This window comes from Perissodus microlepis, chromosome 19 (assembly GCF_051167445.1).
Source record: "Perissodus microlepis isolate ML-2025 ecotype Zambia chromosome 19, ASM5116744v1, whole genome shotgun sequence".
NCBI lineage: Eukaryota > Metazoa > Chordata > Actinopteri > Cichliformes > Cichlidae > Perissodus > Perissodus microlepis.
This window is the reverse complement of record NC_140479.1, coordinates 12428827-12453913: the sequence shown is the minus strand read 5'-3', so window position 1 is coordinate 12453913 and position 25087 is coordinate 12428827. Positions and strand designations below refer to the sequence as shown.

Below are 25087 nucleotides of genomic sequence, written 5' to 3'. Positions count from 1 at the left end.
GATGGATGGATGGATGAATCTCCCTTCGACCTCTTATCAGCCACAGCAGTCTCTTGTGGGGGAGGGTGAGTGTGAATTGTCCACACACACATTAGATCACAATCTCTCTCCTTCCCCGCACTCTCTTTCTGTTCTGCTGAGGAGATAACGCCACGCAAACGTGCACGAGCACGTGCACGCAGAGGGAAAGCCGTGCCTGAGGTATTCCCACCATGGCAACAACAGAGACACGGATAATCAGACACTTCAGCCACACTGAAACGATCATTAGTAGTCTTAAAAAAGATATGATCTGTAACTGAGGGCCCCAGCAGGGAGGCAATTTCTAATTACACCCACTCCAGTGCATATGCACGAACCTGATCAGGTTGTTCTCCTCAAAATGCCTCCTGTGCTTGTTCACTGGTTAAAGGTGAAAACTGAAAACACTAATAAAGAGGCTACTAAGTTCACTCCACATGATCAACTGCTGCAACAACTCCATCTAAAACTATCAATTTTCATTCCCTTTGTTCTACTTTTGATGCATTTTAAGAATTATTTGGAACCTGTGAGTGTTTTATGTATTGAAATTTACTCTAAATTCAGAAGAAATGTGAGATAAATGTTGGGAAATTATGCCACAAATTGTGGTCTTTAAGTTCTGAGCACATTCAGAAAATCACTTCCTCAAAGATTTTACAATAGCTCGAGTTTCATATTGTACCAAATATTTAGTATCTCGCTAAAGCTTCAGGAAATGTTCTGTAAAGGCTCCCTGAGGGTCTTCTGAAAGTTTAAATAATAATCTTCAAGTTCCTTTAACGGTTTCACCAAAAAACTCACTCTTAAATTATTCTTTAAAGTTTTTTTGGGGTTTTTTTTAACACTGAGAACTCCTTCATGTATTGCACACTGTGGGATGATTGCCGACTTTTTAAAAAGCATTTGACATTATAGATCACAGATCATTAATGGAGAACATAGAGAAATACAACATTAGAGAGTTATCACACTAAAAAGTTACACTGACCATGGATATCAATATGTACAAATAAATACTCGTAAATCCAACCTCCTGAAGGGTGTTTTTTGGGGTTATAAAAGGTTCAGTGTTGGGCTCTGTATGTATATTGTATGTAAAATAAGAAATAAAAATGTATTTTATTTACTAAAATATTGTTCCAGTACATCTGATTTTTCAGGGCCACAAAAAAGCCAGTTTAATTACTTTATATACCTTTAGAATCATAGAATATTTCTTAGATTTTATATTATAAATCCGTATTTGAAATTTTTTAAATAAAACTTTCATAGAAATGTAGTGGAGTAAATGCTCTGGCCCTCTTTAGACTCCATGGAGTGAAGTTTACAAGAAATCTACCAGATTTAAAGATCTAGCACTTTATCAGCAGACAGAAAGCTTTTATTTCAGCTTCTTCTTAATTTAGCTATAAAACAAACAAACTATGAACAGAAGCAGCTAAAACATAATTTCTCTTTAGATTTAAACTATGGTGAAGGAATTTTATTGGCATTTTAATGTGAAAACACCAAATGTAATAAAACACTACTTAAGAGTTAGAGAGTTAATGAACCAATTGGTGGAAACATGAGTCCTGAACCTTGTTTGCTGATGACACTAGTTTCTATCTCTCTGGAAAGAGTTTGGAAGTTCTCAATACAGTGCAAAGTTTTGAGGAAATAATTTTATATTAATAATTCAATAGTAATATTAATAATAATTTGTATATTAATATATCAGGTATCATTAGGAACTAGTAAATGTTCTGGCGTACTAAAAATTAGACCCTAGAGTAGTACAGTACTGTGCAAAAGTGTTGAGTCACTCCTCATTTCTTTGTGTTTTGCTTCCAAAGAGCCAGGCTTGCAGATTTGTTCTTAACTGGTCTTGAGCAAAAGTTCCCCAGGGTTTCTGGGTTTCTTTTTCACTCACTTTCCGTCCAGTACTAATGCATGACCATTTCCAGATGAATGTTTTGTTGCGTGTTAGGCCCCTTAGCACTGACTTGGTATCTCTTGGTATTTTGTGCGGTGTGTGCTTCATAAAACTGAGAAAACTGGACAAGTGGAAGATAAAAGAAGTAGTTTCAGGCCTAAAAATCTATCTACAGCAGATAAATATTATCTGAAAGTCGTGTCCTTAAAAAATACAAAATCCAGCCAAGACCTGACACAGGACTTGAGAGATGCATCTGGTCCTTCAGTTGTTCAATGAAACCTCATCAGAAATGGTCTCACTGGTAGGGTGGGTGACAAGAACCCATTCTTGAAGAAGGGAAACAGGGAGAAAGGACTGAGGTATGCACATTACAAAAGAACTGGACTGAAAATCAATGTGAATACATATTATAGAGTGATGAATCCAAATTTGAAAATTTTAGTTCAAATCACCGATATGTTTAATTGAAGTCATTGTCATTATGTACGGAGAAGGTCAGGAGAGAAGTACAACAGTGAGTGTCTACAGCTGCCTGTGAAACACGGTGGAGGCTGTGTCATGGTTTGGGGCTTCATTTCAACCAGCAGTGTAGGAGATTTTCTAAATTGATAGAATTATGAATCCATAAAAGATTTTGATCCACCATGGAATACCATCTGAAAACCATCTTACAATGGTTTAAATGTTCAATGTGACAACGGTCCCAAACTCACTGCCAATGCAATAAAAGGGTACCTGAAAAACACACGACGGGACACTATCAGTCATGGATCAGCCTCTGCAGCACCGGGACATTAACATAATTGAAAATGTTGGATCATCTAAATGAAGCCAACACCCAAAGAAGAGCTTTGATGGTCCATAGAGAAGCCTGGAGAACTATTCTTGAAGACTCCTCAAAGAAATTACAAGAAAGCTGCTTGAGAGAGTTCAGATTGTGCTAAAGAATAATGTCTGGCTTTCATTGTACAAACTGTATTGCCATGTTTGTTTTCATCTATTTCCCATTTTCCTAGCAAATTTTAAAGGAATACTGGGTAAAGAAGACTTTGCACAATACTGTAGAATGTGAGCTTTCATTTATAGAAAGGGAGATCATATTGGGTTAGTTTCTGATTTTTGGATGGCAAGAAGAGAAATAGAAATGAAGACGACACAGATTATCGCTGGCTGAAAGTCAGTGCTGTGAGGTGAAGGGATGTTGAAGCGGAAATGTGAAATTGGCAAAAATTGCCTCTGGCTATGTTATTTATTCAAGTCAGCCTGCAAAAGGAAGAGAGGAAATGAACATTAGGACATTTAATTATATTAAAAAAAATTGTACTGTCATTACAAGTGTTAAAAGTCTGAAAAGCTGAAAAGTAAATCCTATTTAATCTTAATCGGGGATACAGCCCTTATCTGCTAATGTGGGCACTGACTTTAAAAGGTGAAGTTTGGCTCCCGCTACTCTGACTTTAGGGGTTTCCTGATCTTCCTGACTAAGTTACCTTTTAAGAAGACAAATTTATCCCCTGAGGTAATCCAGACACTTTTCTTTTACTTAAAACCAGTTGTGACACCAGTTGTGGCACAGTATCTGATCATAAATAAATGCAGTGCAGAAAAAAATGGCATAGGAAACACTGAGCACATGTTTTGCAGTATTATGTACTGTAAGTGGTGCTTCATAAGAGTTACAGTGGCCACGCTAAAATGTCCAACGGGGAGCTTTAAAATTTATACAGAAATACTTTTTTCTGTCTATCATACCTGTTCTGTTAACTATAAAACATTATTTTATCATTATCTATGTTGTTTATGCAAAGAGTTAAAAACACAATTGATACTGCAAAAAATAAATACAACTGAAGGTAGGTTTATATTAATTATTTATACAGTATCATCAATACCAAATTATAGATAAAGTGGTGACGTCGTAATGTTTTAATCAATAACTACTTAGAGTGAAGTCATCATGGTTGGGCTGTTTTTACTTTGAAACAGAAGTCTGAATAAAATCTGAGTAAACATCTTGTTTGAAGACAAGTAATACTTCAAATATTTGTGCAGAACCACTCAAAATATCCCAATTACTGATACCTAATTATGAAACAGTTACACAGGAATTACAATAAAAATCAAAGCCTATATTTTAAAACAAAAACATGCATATATATCCACTCCAGAGGATAAAAAACTAATAAGGAGATTGCTTTCTACAGAGCTGCAGCCAATGATTGTTTTAATTGTGGATGGATTTGTTTATTATTTTGTGACTGTTTATGGAAACAAAACAATAAGATTCAATTAGAGCTTTCAGTTTAGAGTAATTTGGTTTACTGCTGTTTAAAAAAAATTACTACAATTTAAATCCGTAATCAAAACCATTTTACTGGAAATTTTGTGGCAGGAAACGTTTATATGATTAAAACTAAACAGCGCAGATAAATATATTTAACACCTGAAGGTTAAACACACTTTAGCATTTAACCATACTTAGACTCTACTTAAGTTATAGTAGGCTACAGAAATTTAAGCATAAAAAACATTTAAAGTACTTAAAATCATGCCTCACGGGGCAGGTGCCACCCTGTGCCACCTCCACCTGGACACGCCCCTGCCTGGCACTATTTTTTCTTCGCTGTTGTGCTTTTATAATTTTTAGTCTAATGTTGAATTTCAGCATCCAGTCAAAGCTATCGGTGTCCGTGAGGCTGGATGGAAAAAAATGTTAACGCGGATAGGCTGCTCTCTTTCTCTCTCTCTCTCGTTCACTCATCATACCTGCGCGCGCCCCCCTCTCTCTCTCTTTCCGCCACTTCAAAGCTGTACTTGAAAGTGGGCTCGAGACAAGAGTTGTTGTCCTTTCCGCTGTGCTTGTGCCACGCGCTGTCATCGCCACAATGCCTCGAGGATTCTTGGTGAAGAGACACCGGCGAGGCTCGGCGTCATACCGGTCACGGAGCAACAACAACAAACCGGAGGGTGACCGGAACGGCGGCGGCGGGGGGTACAGCTGTGAAGCGACCGGAGCAGAGAGCCACGTGCTCAGTGTTTTCCCGTTTCAGCGGCAGGACGGAGAGTTCCCAGTGTCCCGCGAGGACTCCGCTGGTGTCAGGGAGGCGTGGAGCCCGCACTTGGAGTCCGCTCTGGAGGCGGAGGCGGACCGGCGCGCTCAGTTACCTGAGAGCGAGTTGGACGCTTTGAGCCCCGACGGTGACTTCTCGTGCTTCTTCCCGCCGCCGCCTCCGCCACTCACCGACTCCTGCAGCCCCGTTAAACCGGTTGGCACGAGACTTCTGGAGCAGCGCAAGGAAGGAGAAAAACAGCTGCTGTTCACGGGCAGGTGTCTGCCGTCCTCCCCAGTACCCGACCTGCCGGACCTGCCGTTCCTGGTCAGCTCCACGCCGACCTCGGTGTCCGCCTCCATCGAGAGGATCCTCGCGAGCAGCAGCCGCCACCACGCGCCGTCCTACGGTCACGGTGACAAGTATGACCCTCCCCACGTGCACCTGTTCCCGCATCTCACCGTGATGAACCAGGAAGCGGCGAGGAAACGCTCGTTCCTCGAGCCGAGCAGCAGCAGACACAGCAAACAGTCTGCGTGCAGCAACCCCACGAAAAAAGCCAAAGTGAACCGGAAGCTGAACTTCGAGGACGAGGTCACGACCTCCCCGGTTCTGGGTCTGCGCATCAAGAAGGAGAGCCCCGAGCTGCGGAGGCACCGGGAGAAGTCGTCCGGCCCCGGCGGGAATCAGCCGCTGGGGGAGTTCATCTGCCAGCTGTGCAAAGAGGAGTACCCCGACCCCTTCTCCCTTGCGCAGCACAAGTGCTCCCGCATAGTGCGTGTGGAGTACCGGTGCCCCGAGTGCGACAAGGTCTTCAGCTGCCCGGCCAACTTGGCCTCTCACCGCCGCTGGCACAAGCCGCGCCCGGTGAGCAGCCCGGCAGGTGAGACCCCTACCCCCAACAAGAACCTTTCGCTCAAAGAGGCACGAGGGCTCGCTCAGCACGAGAGGCCGCCAGTGGAGTTGGAGGGCAAGGAGAACGAGCTGCTGCGCGTGAACACCAATCAGCACCACGCGGCGCTGGACAGCTCCCGCATGAGGCGCGAGCAGTCTCTGCTGCTGCTCCACGCGCGGTCCCGGGACAGCCCGGACGGCGACGGCCTCGCGCCTCCCCGCTACGACTCCTCTTCGCGTTACCGGAACCCGGCCGAGAGCTGCCTCGACCTGCAGCCGCAGGTGAGAGCCGCGGACAGCCCGCCGTCCAGTCTCCTCGTGCTGAACCCAGAGGAGCGCGCGGACCTGCCCCAGCAGCAGCTTCCGCCTCTGCCGTTCGTTCAGTCGTTACCGGAGGAGGAGGTGTACGAGTGCCGGTATTGCGGGAAGAAGTTCCGGCGGCAGGCTTACCTGAAGAAACACCTGGCCGCGCACGAGATGACATCGCGAGCGTCTCCGCCCGCTGCATCTTACGGCCAAGCGCGCGAGCCCAGTTCCGGACAGAGCCAGGTGTGCCTTTGTCACCTGTGCGGCGCGCGCTTCCCGTCGGTCGAAATCAGGGACAAGCACCGGCTGTGGCACGCGATGAGGGACGAGCTGATGGCGGAGACTCTGGGAGGAGGAGGACGCAGAGGGGACGTTTTCCACGCGCACAGAGAGGAGAGCGGTGGCGGGGAGTGCGACCACCAGCAGCAGCAGGAGCAGCAACAGATCTTCACGTGCAAACACTGCCCCTCCACTTTCTTCAGCTCCCCGGGACTCACGAGACACATCAACAAGTCTCACCCCACCGAGAACCGGCAGGTGATGCTGCTGCAGATGACCGTGCGGCCGTGAGTCGCGCGCAAAACTGTAGTTTGGAAAAGGTGGAAAAAAGTTTATTTATCAAGAAGTCCTTTCAGAAGCAAGTCTCGCCATTCGGTAGCCATCTTGGTAACACCTCCGGGCACTTATTTTAAAATATTGAATTAATTTTAATGGTCACCCGGACACAAAAACTGCTCGTAGATACTAAAATCTGATAAAATAACATCTCAAAATGTCTTTTTTTTCTCCCACAAAGCTACCAATCTACCACAAACCTCTGATTGTTTCTTCTCTGAGTGCTTAAATAACACATTTATAGTTCTGCTGTAGTATACTTGGACTATATGCTACACCCTGAGTGAGTAAAAGAAGATGCTGAAGATGACCTGTAACTGTCCAAGGTGCTGAAACCCTGCCTGCCATCCTAGCTCGCTTTTCCTTAAAGGGAAAAGGGGATATTTTAAGTTACCAGACAAAACAAATAATCCAGAATAATGTTAACCGATTAAATTATTTCTTCTTATTACTTACAGTTCAGCTTCTCTTGCAAATAACCTGGCACTAAAGCTCATTAATGCCACCAACAGCCAGTCATTTTGAACTTGGCATTTGTTTTTATGTTCACTGAAGCTTAGGAGTGCAACCATAATGGGTGATCTTCCTCCTTCTCATCCTAAAAAACTAAATTTTCAAACCACAAATGTACAGAGATCAATGAATAAGAGTAAAGAAAAAACAATCAGACCTTTTATAATAAACATGCTCATTAATTTCTCAGCTATAAAATATTTTCATACAGAAATGAAACAGTTAATGCTATACTGCTATTAAAAAAGGTCTTTTGTCTTTGATTATTCATGTTGAGATATTTGCTAAATGCCTTTATGATGCTAAAAATGTAACGTGTGGTTCTATGAAGACTGTACAGTCCTATTTTGATATGGCTGAATGTGAAACTAATGACACAATTGTGAATAAATGTGAGTCCAATCAACACTGCACTGTCAGCCTGCTGCTGTTATTGTTTTGAAGCTGATTAACCACACAACTCTGGCAGTTACTGGTACGAAGTGTTTTATTGTCAAACTCCATCGTGGCACATCCATACGCTTGCCGTGTGGCCGGCGTTAACACATGTTCACACAGTTGACAGTTTGTGGAGTGTGTGCGCAGTCAAAGCATGCAGCTGGTACTGAACTGGTGTCATGCAGTGTGTGTAATCAGTAGTATCCATCAGGTGGGGGATTTACACTGTTTCTCCTCTTCAGATGAAGAGTGACGCCGATATGACTTATTCATGCTCTTTGGGTGGAAACTAGTTGTAGGGGACAAAAAAGAACAGTATGTACAACCTGTGGACCTTTAAAGGAGCATCTGAATGCTAATCCACTGGGGAGCGTAAACATGGTGCCGTCGTGTGGTTTCGGTGCTGGGACGGAGTTTGGGGTGTGAACTGAGCAGGCTCGGTGACCTCTAGTATACATACACACACATATACATATATATATATATATATACGCAGCATGTAGAGATCAGGGTGCAGTGGGGCCTCTCAACCATTCAATGGTGCTTTGACCTCAGTGACAAAAGTAATAAGAGTAAATAATTTAAAGGGAAGACTCAAACTTCAGCTGACTTCAAGTAACTGCACACAAATCTGATCTCCTCCTTTTTAAATATTAAGTTTGAAATAAAAGAAAATTGTTACACAATCCCTTTAATCTATAGAGTATATGGCTGAAACAAACAGTAACAAAACTTTCACCAGTAACAGACACGGGAAGAGCGTTCGTTTAACCTTTTTTCCTCTAAACTCACAGAAAGAGCCAAACTGAAAATGTTAAATACATTAAAAAAAAAAGTGGTAGTGTTGCGACTGCATGCTGATGCCCACTCCCTCAATGACGCCTCTTTTTCTTCCCCTTCTTTGGCGGTGGTTCTCTCATTTTTGTATTCCCCCCCCCCCCCCAACCCTGAAAACTGCCTACAAAACACTGAAAATGAAGCGCTAAACCAACTCTTAGTGGACTTTTGTGGACCCAGATCCCAACACGCTGAAGTGTGTTTTAAATACCAGTCCCCTTTCCCCCCACCCAACAGCCTTTTACAGTAATTCATGAGAATGATGATTGATTCCCTCCATACAGATTTACAAGCTCCATCACGGGAAGAACAACGTAGAATGAATTTAAATTCCTGGACGATGAAGAGCAAGCGGGTTATGAAAGCTTGAAATCTTGTAGCGCTAACCTACTTTTTGTTTTGTTTTCTAGCAAGTCTGCGGTTTGGATTTCAACCACAGTTTGGCTTTGGCAGCTATAACCATATTTACACACGCACAACAAGCTTCCTTACACTGTACACATTCTTATAGATATTCATATATCTACTATGTATATATATATATATATATATATATTTATACTCATATAGATATACAACATATACTTGAGGGAACAAAGAAAGAAAAAGCTGTGGTTCTTTGCCTCAGATGAAGGACTGACTAAAAATACAGTAACATTCCTGTTCGGGTCAAAACTCAGTTTACAGTCAATTAAAAGAAAAAACCCCAACATGTTAATATTAATGTCAGTGCTCGTTTTACAGCATCAGAAGAAAACAAAATGATATATGCAAGTGCCTCCTCTTCCATCGGTCTGTCCTGTTAATGATCATCAGAGGAAGTTCAGACTTTTATTCTGGATTCAAACACACGTTTTTTTTTTTGGCTTGAGAAACTAACTCTCTTTATCATTTCAGGTCTGCGCTGCGCACAAAAAAAAAAAAAATAGACTTTTATCGCTTTCTTTACAGCCTCCACTCCCGCCTCTGCCTTTATACACACACACACACACACACACACACACACACACACACACACACACACACACACACACACACACACACTATAGTACAAATATACAGATTCCTTACAGCAACACTCGGCACATGACGCGACACACTGACGCTTTTCTTCTTCTTTGCAGTCCTGCTCACACCAACTGGCATTGTGTGCACTTTCTAACATGGCACAGGCTGTTATGAACTAATACTGCACTGCTAATTTTACTACTCAACATGCTGCAACACTGGTTTGACTTGTTTCTCTGTGTGTGTGTGTGTGTTTTTTTCCCCAAGCAAAGCTGCAGATATACAGAGCAGCATCTGTGAGTATTTTTCAAAATAAAAGTTACAGTATTGCCCATAGAATACTTTTATATATATTTAGTACAAGAGAACACGTGTGCCCATTAAAGCCCAGGGTCCAACCAGAAATGCAACATGCTGGGATGAATCAGCGCCTACTCAAGAGTTTATATTAATTTGCTTACATACCTAATTTTGTGTGCTTTGTAAACGGACCAATTTAAAATTGCTTGTTTTTGAGGATCCTGATACCTCTGATTGGCTGATATGAAAGCTTTTTGTTTCCTAATGTGATATCAAGTGTGAGTTCTGGCTGAGTCCTGCAGTTTGGGGAGTTCAGGTCTTATTGGCTGATCCGGAGGAGCGTCGCAGCTTCATGGACATGCGGCTCTTGCTAGTCCGAGGAGACATGGGGGACGCCGTGTCGCTCCCGGCCTCCCCAAGAGCCGGACTTTCTCCCCGAAGAATCTCTAGGCAGGAGCCTGAAGAGGAAGAAGAGGAGGAGAAGGGGGGTTTGAGGGGAAGATGGGCGAGGTGAGGGGGTGGAGGTAAATAAGGAGAAAAAGGATGAAGGGACAACAATAAAATTATATTTCAGCCCACTGTGATCTACGAAGCCACACTGCACAGATTCCTACAGTCACAGAGGCAGGACAGTCAGATGAACGGACACACAGACACACAGCTAGAGACAGGAACCTGATAAAAGCTCTATTTCCTTAAGTTAAAGGTTCCCCAAAACCACTAGACATGTGCATGACCTATACTTAATGTGAAACAGAAAAGTAATTATTTAAACCAACCAAAATTAAGTTAATCTGAGCTAGACTAAGCCTCGCTGATAGGACATACTAACCCTTTACCAGTGACTACAAAGACATTTTAAAGTTTTTCCTGCTTTGCAGCTGAACCTCTTATAGAACAGGTACCACCTCTATCAGGATAGCTTTGGATGATATAGTTTAAAGCAAGGCTGTCAAACTCATTTCACGTACAGCTCACTTTGATGTTAAGTGGGCTGGACGAGTGAAACTCACCGTTGTGTCAGTGTAAAGACGTTTAGATAAAGTCCCTGAGACATCTTAATACAAGAAACCGAAGTGCAAATTAAATAGTAGGTCTCAGGTTTACTACATAATAAAGAAATGTTCCAACAGAACGACATCTGGGCTAAAACGGCAAAAAATAAATGTTTAAAATTGCAGAGAAACTTCTGGTAGCTCACTGCACAGACTGTCCTGTAATTTAAAGTATTTTAAAGTGCAATTTAAAGTTCACAATTTATTCACCATCTCTAGTGCATACCATTCACAGCTAGCATGAAGAACCTTCTGCTTAAGACCTTTCCCTTTAACCCTGAGCTGGTTAAAGCTGTCTAGTGGTTTCGGGACCATCAGATACATTGCACTATGCTCCTCTAATGAGTGGAAGTTAGGAGAGGATAAAGGAGGAAAGAGAGAAGGACAAAGAAATAAAGAAGGTATTGGAAGAGGAGCAGTTCAGGAGAGAGAAGAAAAAGAAAACTGAATAAAAACAGAAAAAAGAAAAAGCCACACGTGTAACAGAAAGGAGCAGAAAGACACATATGACAGACTTCACAAGCACATTTACAATACGTACACGTACATAATGAGTACACATACAACAGAGCATATTCACTTAATTTGTCCCATCCCTGTTACATTGAAAGTGCACAATTGAAAACACAGAAAACAGCGTTAGTCCAACATTCAAACAGCTTTTGTGCACATGTGCAAACCTATGCTTGGTTTACCACTTTTAACAGGCTGTCAGAGTGCATATTTTTGAGCAGCACTATGGCACTACATCATATCACAACCGGGAAGAGAGAGAGCGAGAGGAGCATACAAAAAGGTTAGAGGTCAAGTTTCACCAGGTGAGCGTGACATTGGAGGTTAACAGAACGACCAAGTTACGGATCGAGTGGACAGACAGGAGAAAAGGACGTCTCACTTTCACCCAGCCTCGGAGAGCGATTTGCTATGACGTTCGTGTCGTGTTTGAGGAACATTTATCAGGATGCAGAGTGGGTACGTTAATAAATCAAGATGTTATTTTCATCCCGACAGCCAGTGAGTCAGACATCTCAAGAGGAAGACAAAATGTTTCCCTCTAAGGTTGTCTTCTTGTGCCTGTGATGAGTGAAACTCACCTTTGTGGCAAAACTTTTAAAATTTGTAGATCGCTCTGTGGAAGTCCCATTCTCACCACTTGCAGCTGCCTGTGTTAAATCTTTAACCTGAAGTTCAGATGTAGAAGCTACGGGGAGCTAAATCTACCGAATATAGCATGTGGTGAACATGGTGTGGATAAAAAGCACAAACGGTGTGCTGACTGGGTTCACAAGGGCTCACACCACAGTTCAGGGGGTCTGCAATGATCCTCCTTTTCAGAAGTCTCAGGAAATCTGTGTTAGTTGCAAAAGATGGATGTAACCCATTTCTTGGGTTGCTTGGATGGTCTGTTAGTTCAACTATAACACAACAGGCCCTTATATTTTTCACTTTAATGATTAATAATTATATAAAAGGTACCAACAGCATACAGATCCAGTCACCATTGGGGGTAATTACCATTATTAACTGGGGAAATTACTTGTAGAGACCAGGCTGTGAACAAGCGCATTCCTGCTGTAAAGGCGTGCATTTTAGCACGGGAGTCTGCAGGGAGTGACTGCAGCTTTTGGAAGCAGCTTAAAGTTTTAGTTTTAGCCCCAGAAAGCTGCTGCTTGGACAGAAAAGGACTTCAAGAAAAAGACAAACAACTAGCACTTAGATAAGGAGACCAACCTGAGTAAGAGACACTTTAAAATTTAAACCAGGTGATGGTTTTGTTTTTAAGAATAAAATAAAACTGGACTTATTTGTGTGTCTGACACTCAAGAATAAAAACAAGTGTGTTGCCCTCTTAATGATCCATAAAACAAAAGTCACACCAAACCACAAGTTGAAAGTGAGGCTTCCTTTTAAAGTGAAAGCAGCTGTTAACACATGCAGACCTGGTTAAACAGTCGAAAACACAGGAGGAAGAAGAAACGGAGAGATGGAGAAATCACAGGAGTGTAAAGGCTAGGCTGTAACGTCATTAGGAAGAGCCAGTCAGAACTGGGCGTGTCAATCATGTGACCAGGCTTACCTTTTTAGCTATAGGCAAGTGAGACAATACGATCTAAAGGAAGGGGGGAGGGGGACAAAAAGAAAATAAAATGGGTGGGAAAAATTGAAATAAAACAAAATAAAATAAAAACAGAGAGAAGAATGATTGATCATTGTGTTTGTTAAGAGAGGTGAACCTGTGAGTAAATACAGGAGGGGGAGGGCAGGAAGTGAATTACTCTGGGTTGACTTCAGAGCACGGGATCATCAAAAGTTTGTCAAAAGCAGCATCTCAATTCACAATTTTTAGATGTGACACACTCATCGTGACCAAAGATCAAGCAGGCTTTATTACTGGAATTACTGGGATCTGATCCTGTGCTCTGAAAGGGAATTTGTGGCCCAACCCATGACAAACCAAAACAGAGCCTTTAATATGTTACATTTAAATGCCATTTAATAAGAATGAGTGAAAATCTGTGGGTGGGGTGGGCGGGGGTGTTGTGCCAGATTTATTTAACCTCAAAGCAGGTTGATTATTGTTGTATTATTATTAATATTTTGACACAGCAGCTGGTAAGATGAGGAGCAGGTGGCTAAGGAAAGGAAACAGGCATCAATTATACAAATATTAAGACAAACGCACACAGTCATGTGTCCCTACAAACCATCATTTGATTACACCACGCACTTCTGCTCCTTCAGGTCACACATTTATAAGTCTTTAAGAAGAAAATATGCAGCTTACCTACAAAAATTAATTAATTTTTAATTAGATTAAACTGGAGCCAAAGGACAGACCACCATTTTAAGCAGATAAATTGCAAAGACTAATGATCTGTATCGATTTAATAAACTTAAACAGGATACATATGAGAGTCATATTTAAGTCCCATGTGCGTGTCTGGCATCTCTACGGCTGATCAGATGTCAGCTAATTCCTCAGAGGAGCTCTAGAGAGAGAAAAAAGGGCCCGAGTGCAGCTTTGGATACAAAACAGAGCTCAGCAGATACTCAGGCTGTGAGCTATAGTGTGTGTGTGTGTGTGTGTGTGTGTGTGTGTGTGTGTGTGTGTGTGTGTGTGTGTGTGTGTGTGTGTGTGTGTGTGTGTGCTCTGAAGTTCATCCTATCAAATCTGGACAATGAGTGCCAGCAAAATACAATCTGTACACAACAAACACAAAATATGTGGGATTTTTTTATTGAGTATGTCACGCTGTTATCGTTGGGGCTCCGGCACCAATTTAAGAATCAAAATCTGCCATTTTAAGACATTTTTAATTAGAAGTGAACAATGTAGAAATGTGAAGTGCTCAGCAGTGCAGCGATCCCTATAACAGGGCAGCGTTTGATGTTTTCTTTGGCCACACTTGAAACTAAAAAGTCAAGCCTCCTGTATGTAGGGAAGGTTTCCATACGTATATTGCTTTGGAGCTGAGTACTTTTCTTTTTTAAAAAGAATTATTAGACATTTCATAGAATTTTAAAATTGTAATTTTTTTTGTACATTTTACTTTTTATTTACCTGTTTTTCCTTTGAGAAGAGGACATAAAACAAAAGGACTAGAATAGAATACCAATAGAATACTATTTGGTCCATAATTTAATGCTAGCTTTAGTCCTCAGCGAATGAGTCAGAGTGCATTTCTTCTACTATGTCCAGCTACTGATGTGCCAAATATATCCCCTCTAAAATAAAAGAACTTTATCTGAGAATAGTTGCAGTTTTTGGTTTAACTGTTTATTTTTCATATGAGGCGTAATAAAGAAACCAATTAGGCTTTTCCACCCAAATTTACCCTGTCTTTTAGAATTAGTTGATTATCGTGAACTTAAGTGTGTTTCATGAATACTGTGGATATTTCTGATTTAACGTTCACAGGGGTGTGCACAGAATTTCTGAGACCTTGAAACGTTAAAAGTACAGGATATTACATATTACTGTGTGCTGCACTTTTTTCTGGTACCCTGAATGTTGGACTAGTTTCCAGATAATTCACTGGAATGCAATATTTGCATATACTTTAAAGGGTCAGGAGACCATGTGGGACATGTGGCTCCTTTTTTACCTTAATTTTAACACCATCTCATGTTATGGCTAACACCCAGATTTATAGCCTATTTCATACATTTTTTGACAGGTGTAGCTGCTGCTGCTGTGGTCTTACCTGTGTCAGAGGGCAGGTGAGTGCAAGGAGCAGGACTGTAGACTCGGGCTGCGTAATCCTCAAACGTGGTTGGCTCCTGGTGGTTCTGCACGATATTTTCTAAGTATCGGGCGCGCTCCTCATAGCTGAGTTCAAAGGTCAAGGACAACTCAAACAGGAGCAGAAACACAGACACTAACAAAAAGAAGCACAATGGGTTAACTTGCCCTTAAAAAGTTATTAAAACCACCACTAGAGGCCGACCAACACAGGATTTTTAGGAACAATATCAATTCCAATACTGATATTTGGTGATTTAAATATCTGATACATCAACCAATATTTTATTTTATGTCAGAAATTAAATAGCTTGTTTACGCTCAGCCAGAGTCAGCTTAGATTTGCTGCCTGTTGTTGTGGACAAATATGGATTATCAGCACTTGTACCATGGTTGATGATAACTGATTAAATCTTTAATTATTCCAGAATCATAGTCAACAGAAACAAAATAATTCAAATAACACAAAAACAAGATAAAAACAAAAGCATCCAAATCACCTTCCCACAGAGAGAAATATACCAGTGTTTCTGGGTCTTATTGTATTTATTTTTAAATTTTCATCGGTATCAGTCACTATAAATGCCGATACCAATATACGTAAAAAGGTCCTGTGGTTCGAGCCTACATCTATAACCGCCGCCACACAAAAATGGGACAAGAATAAAACACAAAATAACCATTATTTTTGTTTCTTTTAGTCAAGCTTACAAATACACATTTAAGGTGAAATTACTGGTCATGGTGAATATGGAGGTGATAAAGATACAAGATAAAGTTGCACACTGGTGCTGCGGAGCTTGAAATGGGTGCTGTTACAAAGGACACCGGCCAACTGGGGGACTGAAGACCAGGATAACTGTTTCTGTTGTAAATATTAAAATCCTTCAAATGTATGGGGACAATACTGCTCGAGGCCAATCATTACAAAAAAAACCCCAAAAAACTTGCTAATTAACTGTTTGCATACTTCATACGATTAAATGTGAAACTAAAATGAAGTTGAGCTACTTTAACAAAGCTTTCTCCAATTTCAGTCCCCCCCCTTTTCTAAAGACATTGCATAGTTCATTCATGTTCCAAGAGAGAGATAAAAAAAAAAAAAACTACATTCAAGTCTCATGTGCTTCCAAATTTTTTCAAAGCTCAATGTGCTAAATGTGGATTATTTGTCAAGAGTTGAACCCTCAATAGAAATCCACCGCATCTCTTATTCAGGCTGCGTAGGCCTTGTAGGCCGGCAAATAACCCATTGTGAAATAATCTGCAATGTCCTCCAAATTCATGCAGTTTAACATAATTCAGTACTGTCTGTGAAGGTTCTCAGTACTCAATAATTCAGTACTGTGTGCGTCATGTTTCAATTCAGCCCTCCAAAGTGAGCTCTCTCACTTATTATGGCCCTCTGGAATAACAAATATCACCCGGCCGTGCCCTAAAACGAACGCTTATATAAGAAGGGAGTAAACCTTTTAAAAGATTATAGTTTTTGGTTTAATATAATATAAATGATAAAAGAACTCAAACCCTAATTTGGAGCCCAGTACAAGAAAACTGAAATACCACGTGTTTATTGAATGACCGTGTACCTTCATGTCCATGTGACTCTACAGAGAATAATCCAGCCAGAGACAGAAAGAGAGAAAAAAACTTGCTATTTATCACTTGCTATTATTCAAAACGAGAGGCACAGCGATTCAGCAGAGAGCAGAGTAAATGGAAACCAGGACTTCAACTGTCCATCTATTAGAGATAACCTCATTGATAGAATGACATTTACCCTCTCTTGCTTAGTCCTTCTCATACATCCCCCCATAATGACAGACACGCACAGCTGTTACGGCCTCCTGACACACACGCGCACACCCATACACAAATATAAACACACACACAGTTCAGTCCCATCACCTCCCAACAGAATGACCATTTGCTCAGTGAGCTCCAATAACAAGGGCTTTTCAACGAGAAAACAGTGTTTATGTGTGTGTCCGGATTTGATAAGTTTGGATGTGAGAAAGCACAGTGTGTGTGTGTACACGTGATGCTGTTCGAGTGTGTGATGGGATTAAGCCAATGAATCTTCAGAATGAAATCTGTGTGTGTGTGAGTGCACATTGTGAATGGCTCGGCCATCTGTAACAGCACCCATGGGTTTTCTATTGGGTTAGAGAGCTGGTCTATGGGCCTCAGAAGGAGAGAGATTCAGGTCTAATGGTAACTGATTCAGTTAGAGACAATGATAATAACAACAATATGGCTGCTTTAAAGTGCGCTGGCACAACAGAGGGGAAAGGAGGGGGGCAGATAAGTGGAAAAAAAGCAGGGAAAATAGAGAGGAGGAAATCTATATAAACTTGTGACAGGGTGACGGTTTGTCAAAGATTGTTTCTGACATTTACCAGACTTGACTTCGCGGGAACTTCAGCGTCTAAAAACAGCTGTTATTGTTTCCAAAAAAAAAACTCGTCGAAACCTCAGAAGGAGGGACGGGGGTCGGAGGTGCAAATGCAGTGAGATGCTGAGGGAGGAAGAGAACTTGTTAAAAGGGAAACAGCGAAGGTGAAGATGAAGGAAGGGTGAGAATCCTGCGGTGAGCCGCAGAGGAAGCGAGGCAGCGATGGCGATGTTTAAGTAACAACACGAGAGCCGGGAGAGCAGCGGCAGGCGCACAAAGACCGTCGAGCCGGCGCCTCGCACGCCGAGTCTCTGTGTGATCTCGCCGTTTGCCCTTTCCTGCTTCCCCCTCACCGCCATCGCACCTCCCCCTTTGGTGAACGAAGGTGTGTTTGTGCGAGTCGGAGGGGGAAGAGAGGTGTGCATGTAATGCAATTAGGAGATAGAGGTGCTATTATATATTCAGGCAAACAACACCTAATCATCTTCATATCATGTTTTAATAATGTGTGTCTGAGAAAGGGGGAGGTAAAAAAAGGCACATAAAAGGCTCTCGTTTCCTCATTTCTGAGGAGGTGAAAAGGTTTAAAGGACACCCGCGGGAAAGAAAGATGTCTGCAGAGACGGGAGAATAAGGACAAATACGTACAGAGACGCAGTACCACTGCTGAGATAAGTGACGGGAACATCTCTTTCTTCCCTCGTCCTCCGTCTGCCTCCTTTATACCTCCTTCCCTTTTTGTTCCTCTCAGTGTGGGCTGTGTCACCGTGTCACAAACACCAACTCCCCGCTGGGATGAGGCGACATGAGGAGGACAGGGACGACGGACCGATGTGCAAAACATACACGAGCAGTAATCTCACCTTCATCAGCGGTGGACAAGCTTTAAAACACTCTGCACGGAGAACGTCGGCTACACCGGGCTGTTCTAGCAACGAAAATGTCCACATGGGGTCTTTATATCTTTATAATTAATGTCTCTACAACATCGACTGCATATTAAACCTTTTTTCTTATTTTTTTATGAAAGTCACGTGTGGTCTCGACACCTTGTCCTGCCTTGGGAACCTCGAGAAACCCTGTTAACGCTGCTTCGAGACACTTCGGCATCGAAGCAAACTTTAGCACTTTTCTTTACGTGACAACATTTAGAGCAAAATATTTATCTGTATGACTTCTTTAAGCCAAATTAAATACAGGTCCTGTGTGTCTCTTTCTGCTTCAGCTTTTACAAACATTTTTCTCTTATTTGATACTGAAAATTAAGTCTTAATAACAGAAACTGTGACTGAGATTTAACGATTTTAGGTTTTCTAGTTATTTATTTTCCCAAATTTTTAATCCTCCTCTGTGAAGCATTTCAGGAGGCCGGTCTGCACGAAGCACGGTACTGAAATAAAGTTATTATTATCGGTATTAAAAAAAAAGAAAAAAAGTAGAAACCATTGAGAGGTCATAGAAAATAGAGTTGAAATGCGCTCGCACATCTCTGCCTCCATCCATCTCTCTGTCCCTCTATCCAAATGGCAGTCGCAACTATGAAATCTGCTGTAATTGAATTTCAGATGGCTCCTCTTATTAAGTCATTAGCAGAAAAATATCCCTCTTTCAGCGAGAGAAGGGGAAAGAAAGAGGGAAAATTATAAGGGGAGGAAGAGGGGAGGAAGGCTGGTGAGGGAGAAAAAGAAAGCAGAGCAGAGAAAGGCGGACAGGAGAAACATGGAGGAGAGAGGGGGCGGATAAAGAGGCTCTTTTGTGTCGAGTCAGAAACTCATTTTCTTGTGCGTGGCTGAAAGGAATGGAGAGAGTGAAGTGTTCGTGCTTTCCTCCTGCTCTTTCTCCCCCTCTTCTGTCGCTCTCTCTCTCTCCATTTCAGACCTTTTCTCTCCCGCAGCGCCGCTCATTGTGGCGGTGTTCGACTCCTGTGATCACTTGAGACGGAGGGAGGCTGGAGGAGGAGAGAAGGCGAGGGGAGGAGAGAGGGAGCTTGTTAGCGCATTAGGAGCTGGGCCCACTGCTGGGATGTGTGTGTATGGCAATGTTTGTATGTAGGGGGTGTGTGCTGTGAGACTATATATAAAGTCTGTAGAGGTAGAAATGTGACTGTATGGTGTCTACAGAGAGCATCAAAACCCGGTTGTCAATTAATAATGTAATTAATAATTATTAATGCCATTATTCTTACACAGCATGTTTTTTATCCTGTCTTCCTTCTCTCACCCCAACTGGTCGCAGCAGATGGCCCCGCCCCTCCCTGAGCCTGGTTCTGCCGGAGGTTTCTTCCTGTTAAAAGAGTTTTTCCTTCCCACTGTTGCCAAAGTGCTTGCTCATAGTGGGTCATATGATTGTTGGGTTTTTCTCTTTATGTAGAGTCTACCTTACAGTATAAAGCGCCTTGAGGTGACTGCTGTTGTGGCACTGTATGAATAAAATTGAATTGAATTATTTAGTATCGTTTAGTTTAGTGGTTCGATCCCTGGCCACTCGAGTCTGCATGCCAAAGCATCCTTGGGAAAGAATGACTTTTAGATAAAGTGCTTTGAGTGTAGAGTAGAAAAGCACTGTACAGGAACCAGTCAATTTATCTTGTTTGTGCATTGAAAAAACATGAAATTTTTAACCTACTACATGAGCTTTTTTCCTATAAAGACCTTTTTTAACATCATGTGAAATAAAGTTTTGTTCTAAAGGCATACTGGGCAAGAGGTAAATGAAAAAAGTAATAAAAAAGTGAAAAATATGTTTGTCGATATACAATGATGAGGCACAAGCTCAGAATAACAGAAGGAAGAGCTGCGTAGATCGTCATGGATCCTCAGCCAGGTAGTCTTGCTAGATGTTAAGTGGTGCAAGTACACCCATGGAAATAAATGAACTGGTTCCTGTGTGAAGTTTGCATGTTCCCCCTGTGCTCATGTGGGCTTTGTCCGAGTAGTCTGGATTTATCCTGCAGTCCAAACACGTGCGTTAGGCTGATTTGCGGTTCCAAATATGAGTGATGTAACAAAAGGTTTCTGAACTTTGTGTTAAAATACAAAAACATCACAAAGCGACCAAAAAAAGAAATGCAAAGAAACCACAAAGAGCCTGAAGAGAAGCGAAATAACCACACACAAAAAAAAAAAATCACAAAAGGAAAAAAAAAACAATTATAAAATAATTTGTTTTGCTATGAATATCATCTAAGGACTTTAACTTAGTCTTATTAAGATTTAAGATCAACAAATATGCTGCAGCAACAAACGTGCTATTACATCCCTAAAGGACGTTATGCCATTGGTTCTCTTTTCAGCAGAAATGTAGCTTAACCCCACTTATTGAGCTGATATTGAGCTATATCTGGATCCACAGTAAGAAATGGGGGCCCTGCTGTGGCACACTTGGTTGAGCAGGTAACCCATATGCCAAAAGATGCAGGGGCTTTGGGTGAACTCTGCTCTTTTCCAACTTCCCAGGCTAAGACTGGCGCTGTTGTGTTTTCCAGCTACCTTTACTTTCTCACTAAAAAGAAGAAAGACCAACAAGCCTTTAAATATACTTTATGACCTCCCTGCCTTGCACTTTGCAACACATTAGTTCAATCTGAGGATGGGAAAAAATGCCTCCAATCAGTCTTATTGAATAGGATTAAAGAGGGGAAAAACAGCTGAGCAATGTTGGTTTTAAAGTGTTAAAAGGAACAGGCAGTGTTTGCTGAAGGTCATCTCTTCCTGTAAATGAATAAAAATTTGTTGTTTTAATAAGTAACAGAAATTGGAGTATTAAATCGACTAAAAATAAATTAAGAAAGAGCAGCACAGCCGGTGAAAAGCTAGAAACGTTCTTTAACCTTTTGATGCTGAATCTGAATAGCTAATTTCCTCTGGTCAGACAAGTGACTCTAATTTACACTCTAATTTAAAAAGGGTGAACATGAAGTACGGCGGCCCATCCTGTTTTTCCTGCTGTACTAACAACTTTTTATGATTTTCTATTTTGAGAAAATTGCATTAAAAAGCAGCACAACTTGTCTGTTTTCTTGTCTACGAGACACCTCTCATCAGAGGCACACACACACACACACACACACACACACACACACACACACACACACACACACACACACACACACCTTATCTCACCCAGCATCTCTCAAACACACACACAACCCCCCCTATCTGTCCTCTGCACCCCGGGCATTGGAACAGACAACAGAGAGAAGGACATCAGAGGGATAATACAATTGGAAAAGCTTTACAGCGTGTAATGATAAACCTGTGCGTGTATGTGTGTGCGTCCACGCCCAAAGGAACAAGCTAATGGGTTTATATCTTTCTGTGATAGCAATGATATAGAGGGGCTTTGTGATTTCATTATGAGCGTGTGTGTGTGTCCACGTACGCCAAAGATGAGGACAGAGATAGGTTAGTCTAATGCACTACTTATTGCTCGACGTGCATGAAAAGACACACACACACACACACTCACATCACACAATCGCATTTGCCCCTATTCATCTGCTCTTTAACCTGATGCAGAAACAGAGGCCGAGGAGAAAAAACAGACGTGATACATTAATTGGCCCCTTGTCACCCCACTATATCACCCTTTGACATGTGCGCGCACACACACACACGCGCACACACACACACACACACACACACGCCCCTACCTCCCTGTCACCACAGGGGAGCCTTAAAGCTGCCAGTGCAATTACAAGCTTTATTTAACCAGCACAGAGACACTAAAGTTCACACAGGCACAGCATAGGTGCTGGTGATTGTCACCAAGGCCGTAATAATAATTCCCTTATTAAGGAGATACATCCGCTTCTTATCTGCAGGCGGTTACACAATAAACCCCCACCCCCCTCACACACATATCTTTACAATCACCGATATGAATCCTCATAATATGGATATAAAAGCTGACAAAGAAAGTAATTCCTCACCTCCCGCATGCATCACACAGATGTTAAATTCAAAGTAAAGGACTAGTTTTTGTACATCTTTCTGCTTCTAGCGGCCGATATAATCTGTTCATAATAAGCCTTGAAAGGTGAAAAGTAAAAGCCTGGCACGTTATATATAAAACAGAAAGAAATGACAAAACACAGCTGACAGGAAGTGTCAAAAATAAAAACTGCAGATCCTTAAGTGGCCGCTTGAGGCCGACTACAAAAGCGAGCAAGTCCCCATAGGCTCCTCATTTTTTTTGTGTAACTTAACGCTAATTAACAAGTATCTGTATCTGTGAAAGGAACCCGAATAGTCTATGCCTTGGTAAACAAACTTGCTAATATTCACGGAAAGGTATGACTTCTCATTCTGGATGTGAAAAAAGGAACATACAAAAAAAACTACACAGAAACAAAAACACATGTCATGAAAACTAACACAACAAATGCAAAAGAACAGCTCAACAGCTATGTCCATCTTTCATTTACAGTCTATGCAATAAGGGTGGATTGACTGCCAAATTTTTGTCAACCAAAAGAATTACGCCATTTTGGACAAATAATAAAATGCTCCTGCTTATTAAATGTGAATATATGGAGCTTGTCCTTCATCTTATTTGAGGCTTTGGGTTACTGATTGGACAAAATGTGCAATGCCAGAGGTTGTTACTTCCGTAGAAACACAATATGATTAAATTCAAACCATTTTTAGATCATCTGAAATCTCAAAAGAAGATGCTTATGTTTCAGACTGATGTCTTTCTGCAATCAAGAATTAAAATGTCAAAAAATCAACTTGACAAAACAAGGGGACTTAAAGTTACCAAATAATTTGAATAAAAAGTCTGAAAACTTTATTGGTAACACTTAAAACACCTGCTGGGATGTAGCAGGTGCCCTTGAGATACACAAATCCTGCCCCACTTAGCGCTTATTAGCTGGGTAAAAATATTTTTTTTTCTTCTAATCCAATTATCATCAGTAATTAATCTTTCGCCAACACCCCCCGTCTGTGCTCACGAACACTTTTTTCTTTCTGCCTCTTTGAGGCTAAATTCAACACGCCTATTAGAGCTGATGACACACAGTCTGCTGTTCTGCACTTTGTCTCAGTCATCTTTGAGGGAACCCACCCTGAATCTTAAACACCTTATCACATAAAGAAACTTACATTCACACACCCGGCACACAACTGCAGATTAGCTTGTTTACCAGTCAGAGGGGGGCCTGCTCCAGCAAGGTGTGATCAAGCCACTGATGGCTGCGGCTCATGTGTCTGCACAGCTCTCGGTGACAAGCATGTATGCTTGGACACAAACACAGACACTCGTCCGCTCAGTCAGTCACGACATGAATCATGAATGTTGGAAATTAGGCCCAAAAACCCATCACGAGGCAGGAGTAACATTAAAGTAATGCACATCAGCTTTGATAATTGACACCTATGTATTGACTGCTAGTCACGCTGCTCTGTGGGGGCGGAGAGTTTACTAAAGAGCTGAGAAGAAACATCGCTGCTTTGTGCTTGTGCAAAACGCTTCGGCTTACGAGCGCAAGAATACAAACTTGGACAGTCTTCATGCTTCGTGGTAATATTCAACTTGCTGCAGTAGCTGCAGTTTCTTAAAATGTTTAATGAGAACTGCAAGTTAATAAAAAAAAGACTTGTACCCAGGTATTATTGTTTAATTACTACATTTAAAGGGTTCAATTATGTTGTTCATGGGAAAGTAAAATGCACTCGAATATGGTGCTATGATTCTCTGATGTGCTGTTGTAGTGAATTTACCGTGTGGCCATTCACTACAGGATGGTTAAAGTGGACCGTGAAGGTCTGAAGGTCTACTAGAAGATGTGAATGACTACGGACAATTCCTACTGTGACCATCATCAAAATCCACACCGCGACAATGATCAGCGAGATGCTCGGATGACCTCAAGATGACCTCACAAGGAGCAGTACCCTCTATGGAGAAGAAGACTAGAGATGAAGAAGGTGCCTAAGAAGCACAGCAAGCTGCCTAAACCTGAGGCCTTAGAAACTGCCAAACACTCACAGCCTTGGCCAGCAGCTTAAAGAGGTATACTAGAAAGTTGGAAGGCAGGACAATAAACCAGCTGTACTCTACTAAGCCATTTATGGTGTACTCCCAGTAGCAGAGGAACACTATAAGAACAACCCCACCAAAGCTGGAGACAGAGCAATACTGGAATAGCATATAGGAGAAGGACGCAACCCATAAAGGCAATGCTTAGTGGTTAGTGGATCTACAAGCAGACCACAGAAAGGAACTCAGCAGATACACAGGACTTTGTAGTTTTATGTGATCTGTCTTACTTACAACTGATTGTGAAATTTACTCCCTCCTAGAAATTCTACAAACTGACTTGTTGTAACACTGGCATCTTAATTCAGTACCACAAAATTCAGTGAGCTCTTTTAGAACAAATCATATCTCCACCAATGTTTGCAAAGGCAGCTTGCATTTTTAGGTTCTTAATTTCATGCACCTGTGGGACTGAAAAAATCCAACTTCAAAGCATAAGCGGTTCAT

The 25087-nt window shown here is 41.7% G+C and overlaps 2 protein-coding genes across 8 annotated transcripts in view; one reads left to right on the top strand and one right to left on the bottom strand.

Annotated features, from left to right (window-relative positions):
- The first annotated feature begins 4728 nt into the window (after window positions 1-4728).
- insm2 (insulinoma-associated 2) lies at window positions 4729-7726 on the top strand. The gene has a single exon (XM_084915366.1). It carries the CDS (start codon window positions 4828-4830, stop codon window positions 6760-6762), a length of 1935 nt encoding a protein of 644 aa, XP_084771492.1. The 5' UTR covers window positions 4729-4827; the 3' UTR covers window positions 6763-7726.
- A 63-nt stretch (window positions 7727-7789) lies between these two features.
- The window catches only part of ralgapa1 (Ral GTPase activating protein catalytic subunit alpha 1), a 72951-nt gene continuing 55653 nt past the window's right edge, over window positions 7790-25087 (bottom strand). For 4 of the 7 annotated variants that reach the window (XM_084915357.1, XM_084915358.1, XM_084915362.1 and 1 more), the window contains 2 exons: window positions 15164-15288; window positions 7790-10361 (listed from right to left, as the gene is read on the bottom strand). In XM_084915357.1, the coding sequence (XP_084771483.1) occupies window positions 10216-10361; window positions 15164-15288 (271 nt within the window). In that variant the 3' untranslated portion in view covers window positions 7790-10215. Of the gene's footprint in view, window positions 10362-11184; window positions 11297-13035; window positions 13069-15163; window positions 15289-25087 lie in introns of all 7 variants that reach the window. The other 3 variants (XM_084915364.1, XM_084915365.1, XM_084915359.1) reach the window with 2 other exon arrangements.

What these genes read in the sequence shown, in the direction of transcription:
- insm2 (XM_084915366.1), top strand. Translation starts at nt 4,828, where the DNA reads ATGCCTCGAGGATTCTTGGTGAAGAGACACCGGCGAGGCTCGGCGTCA.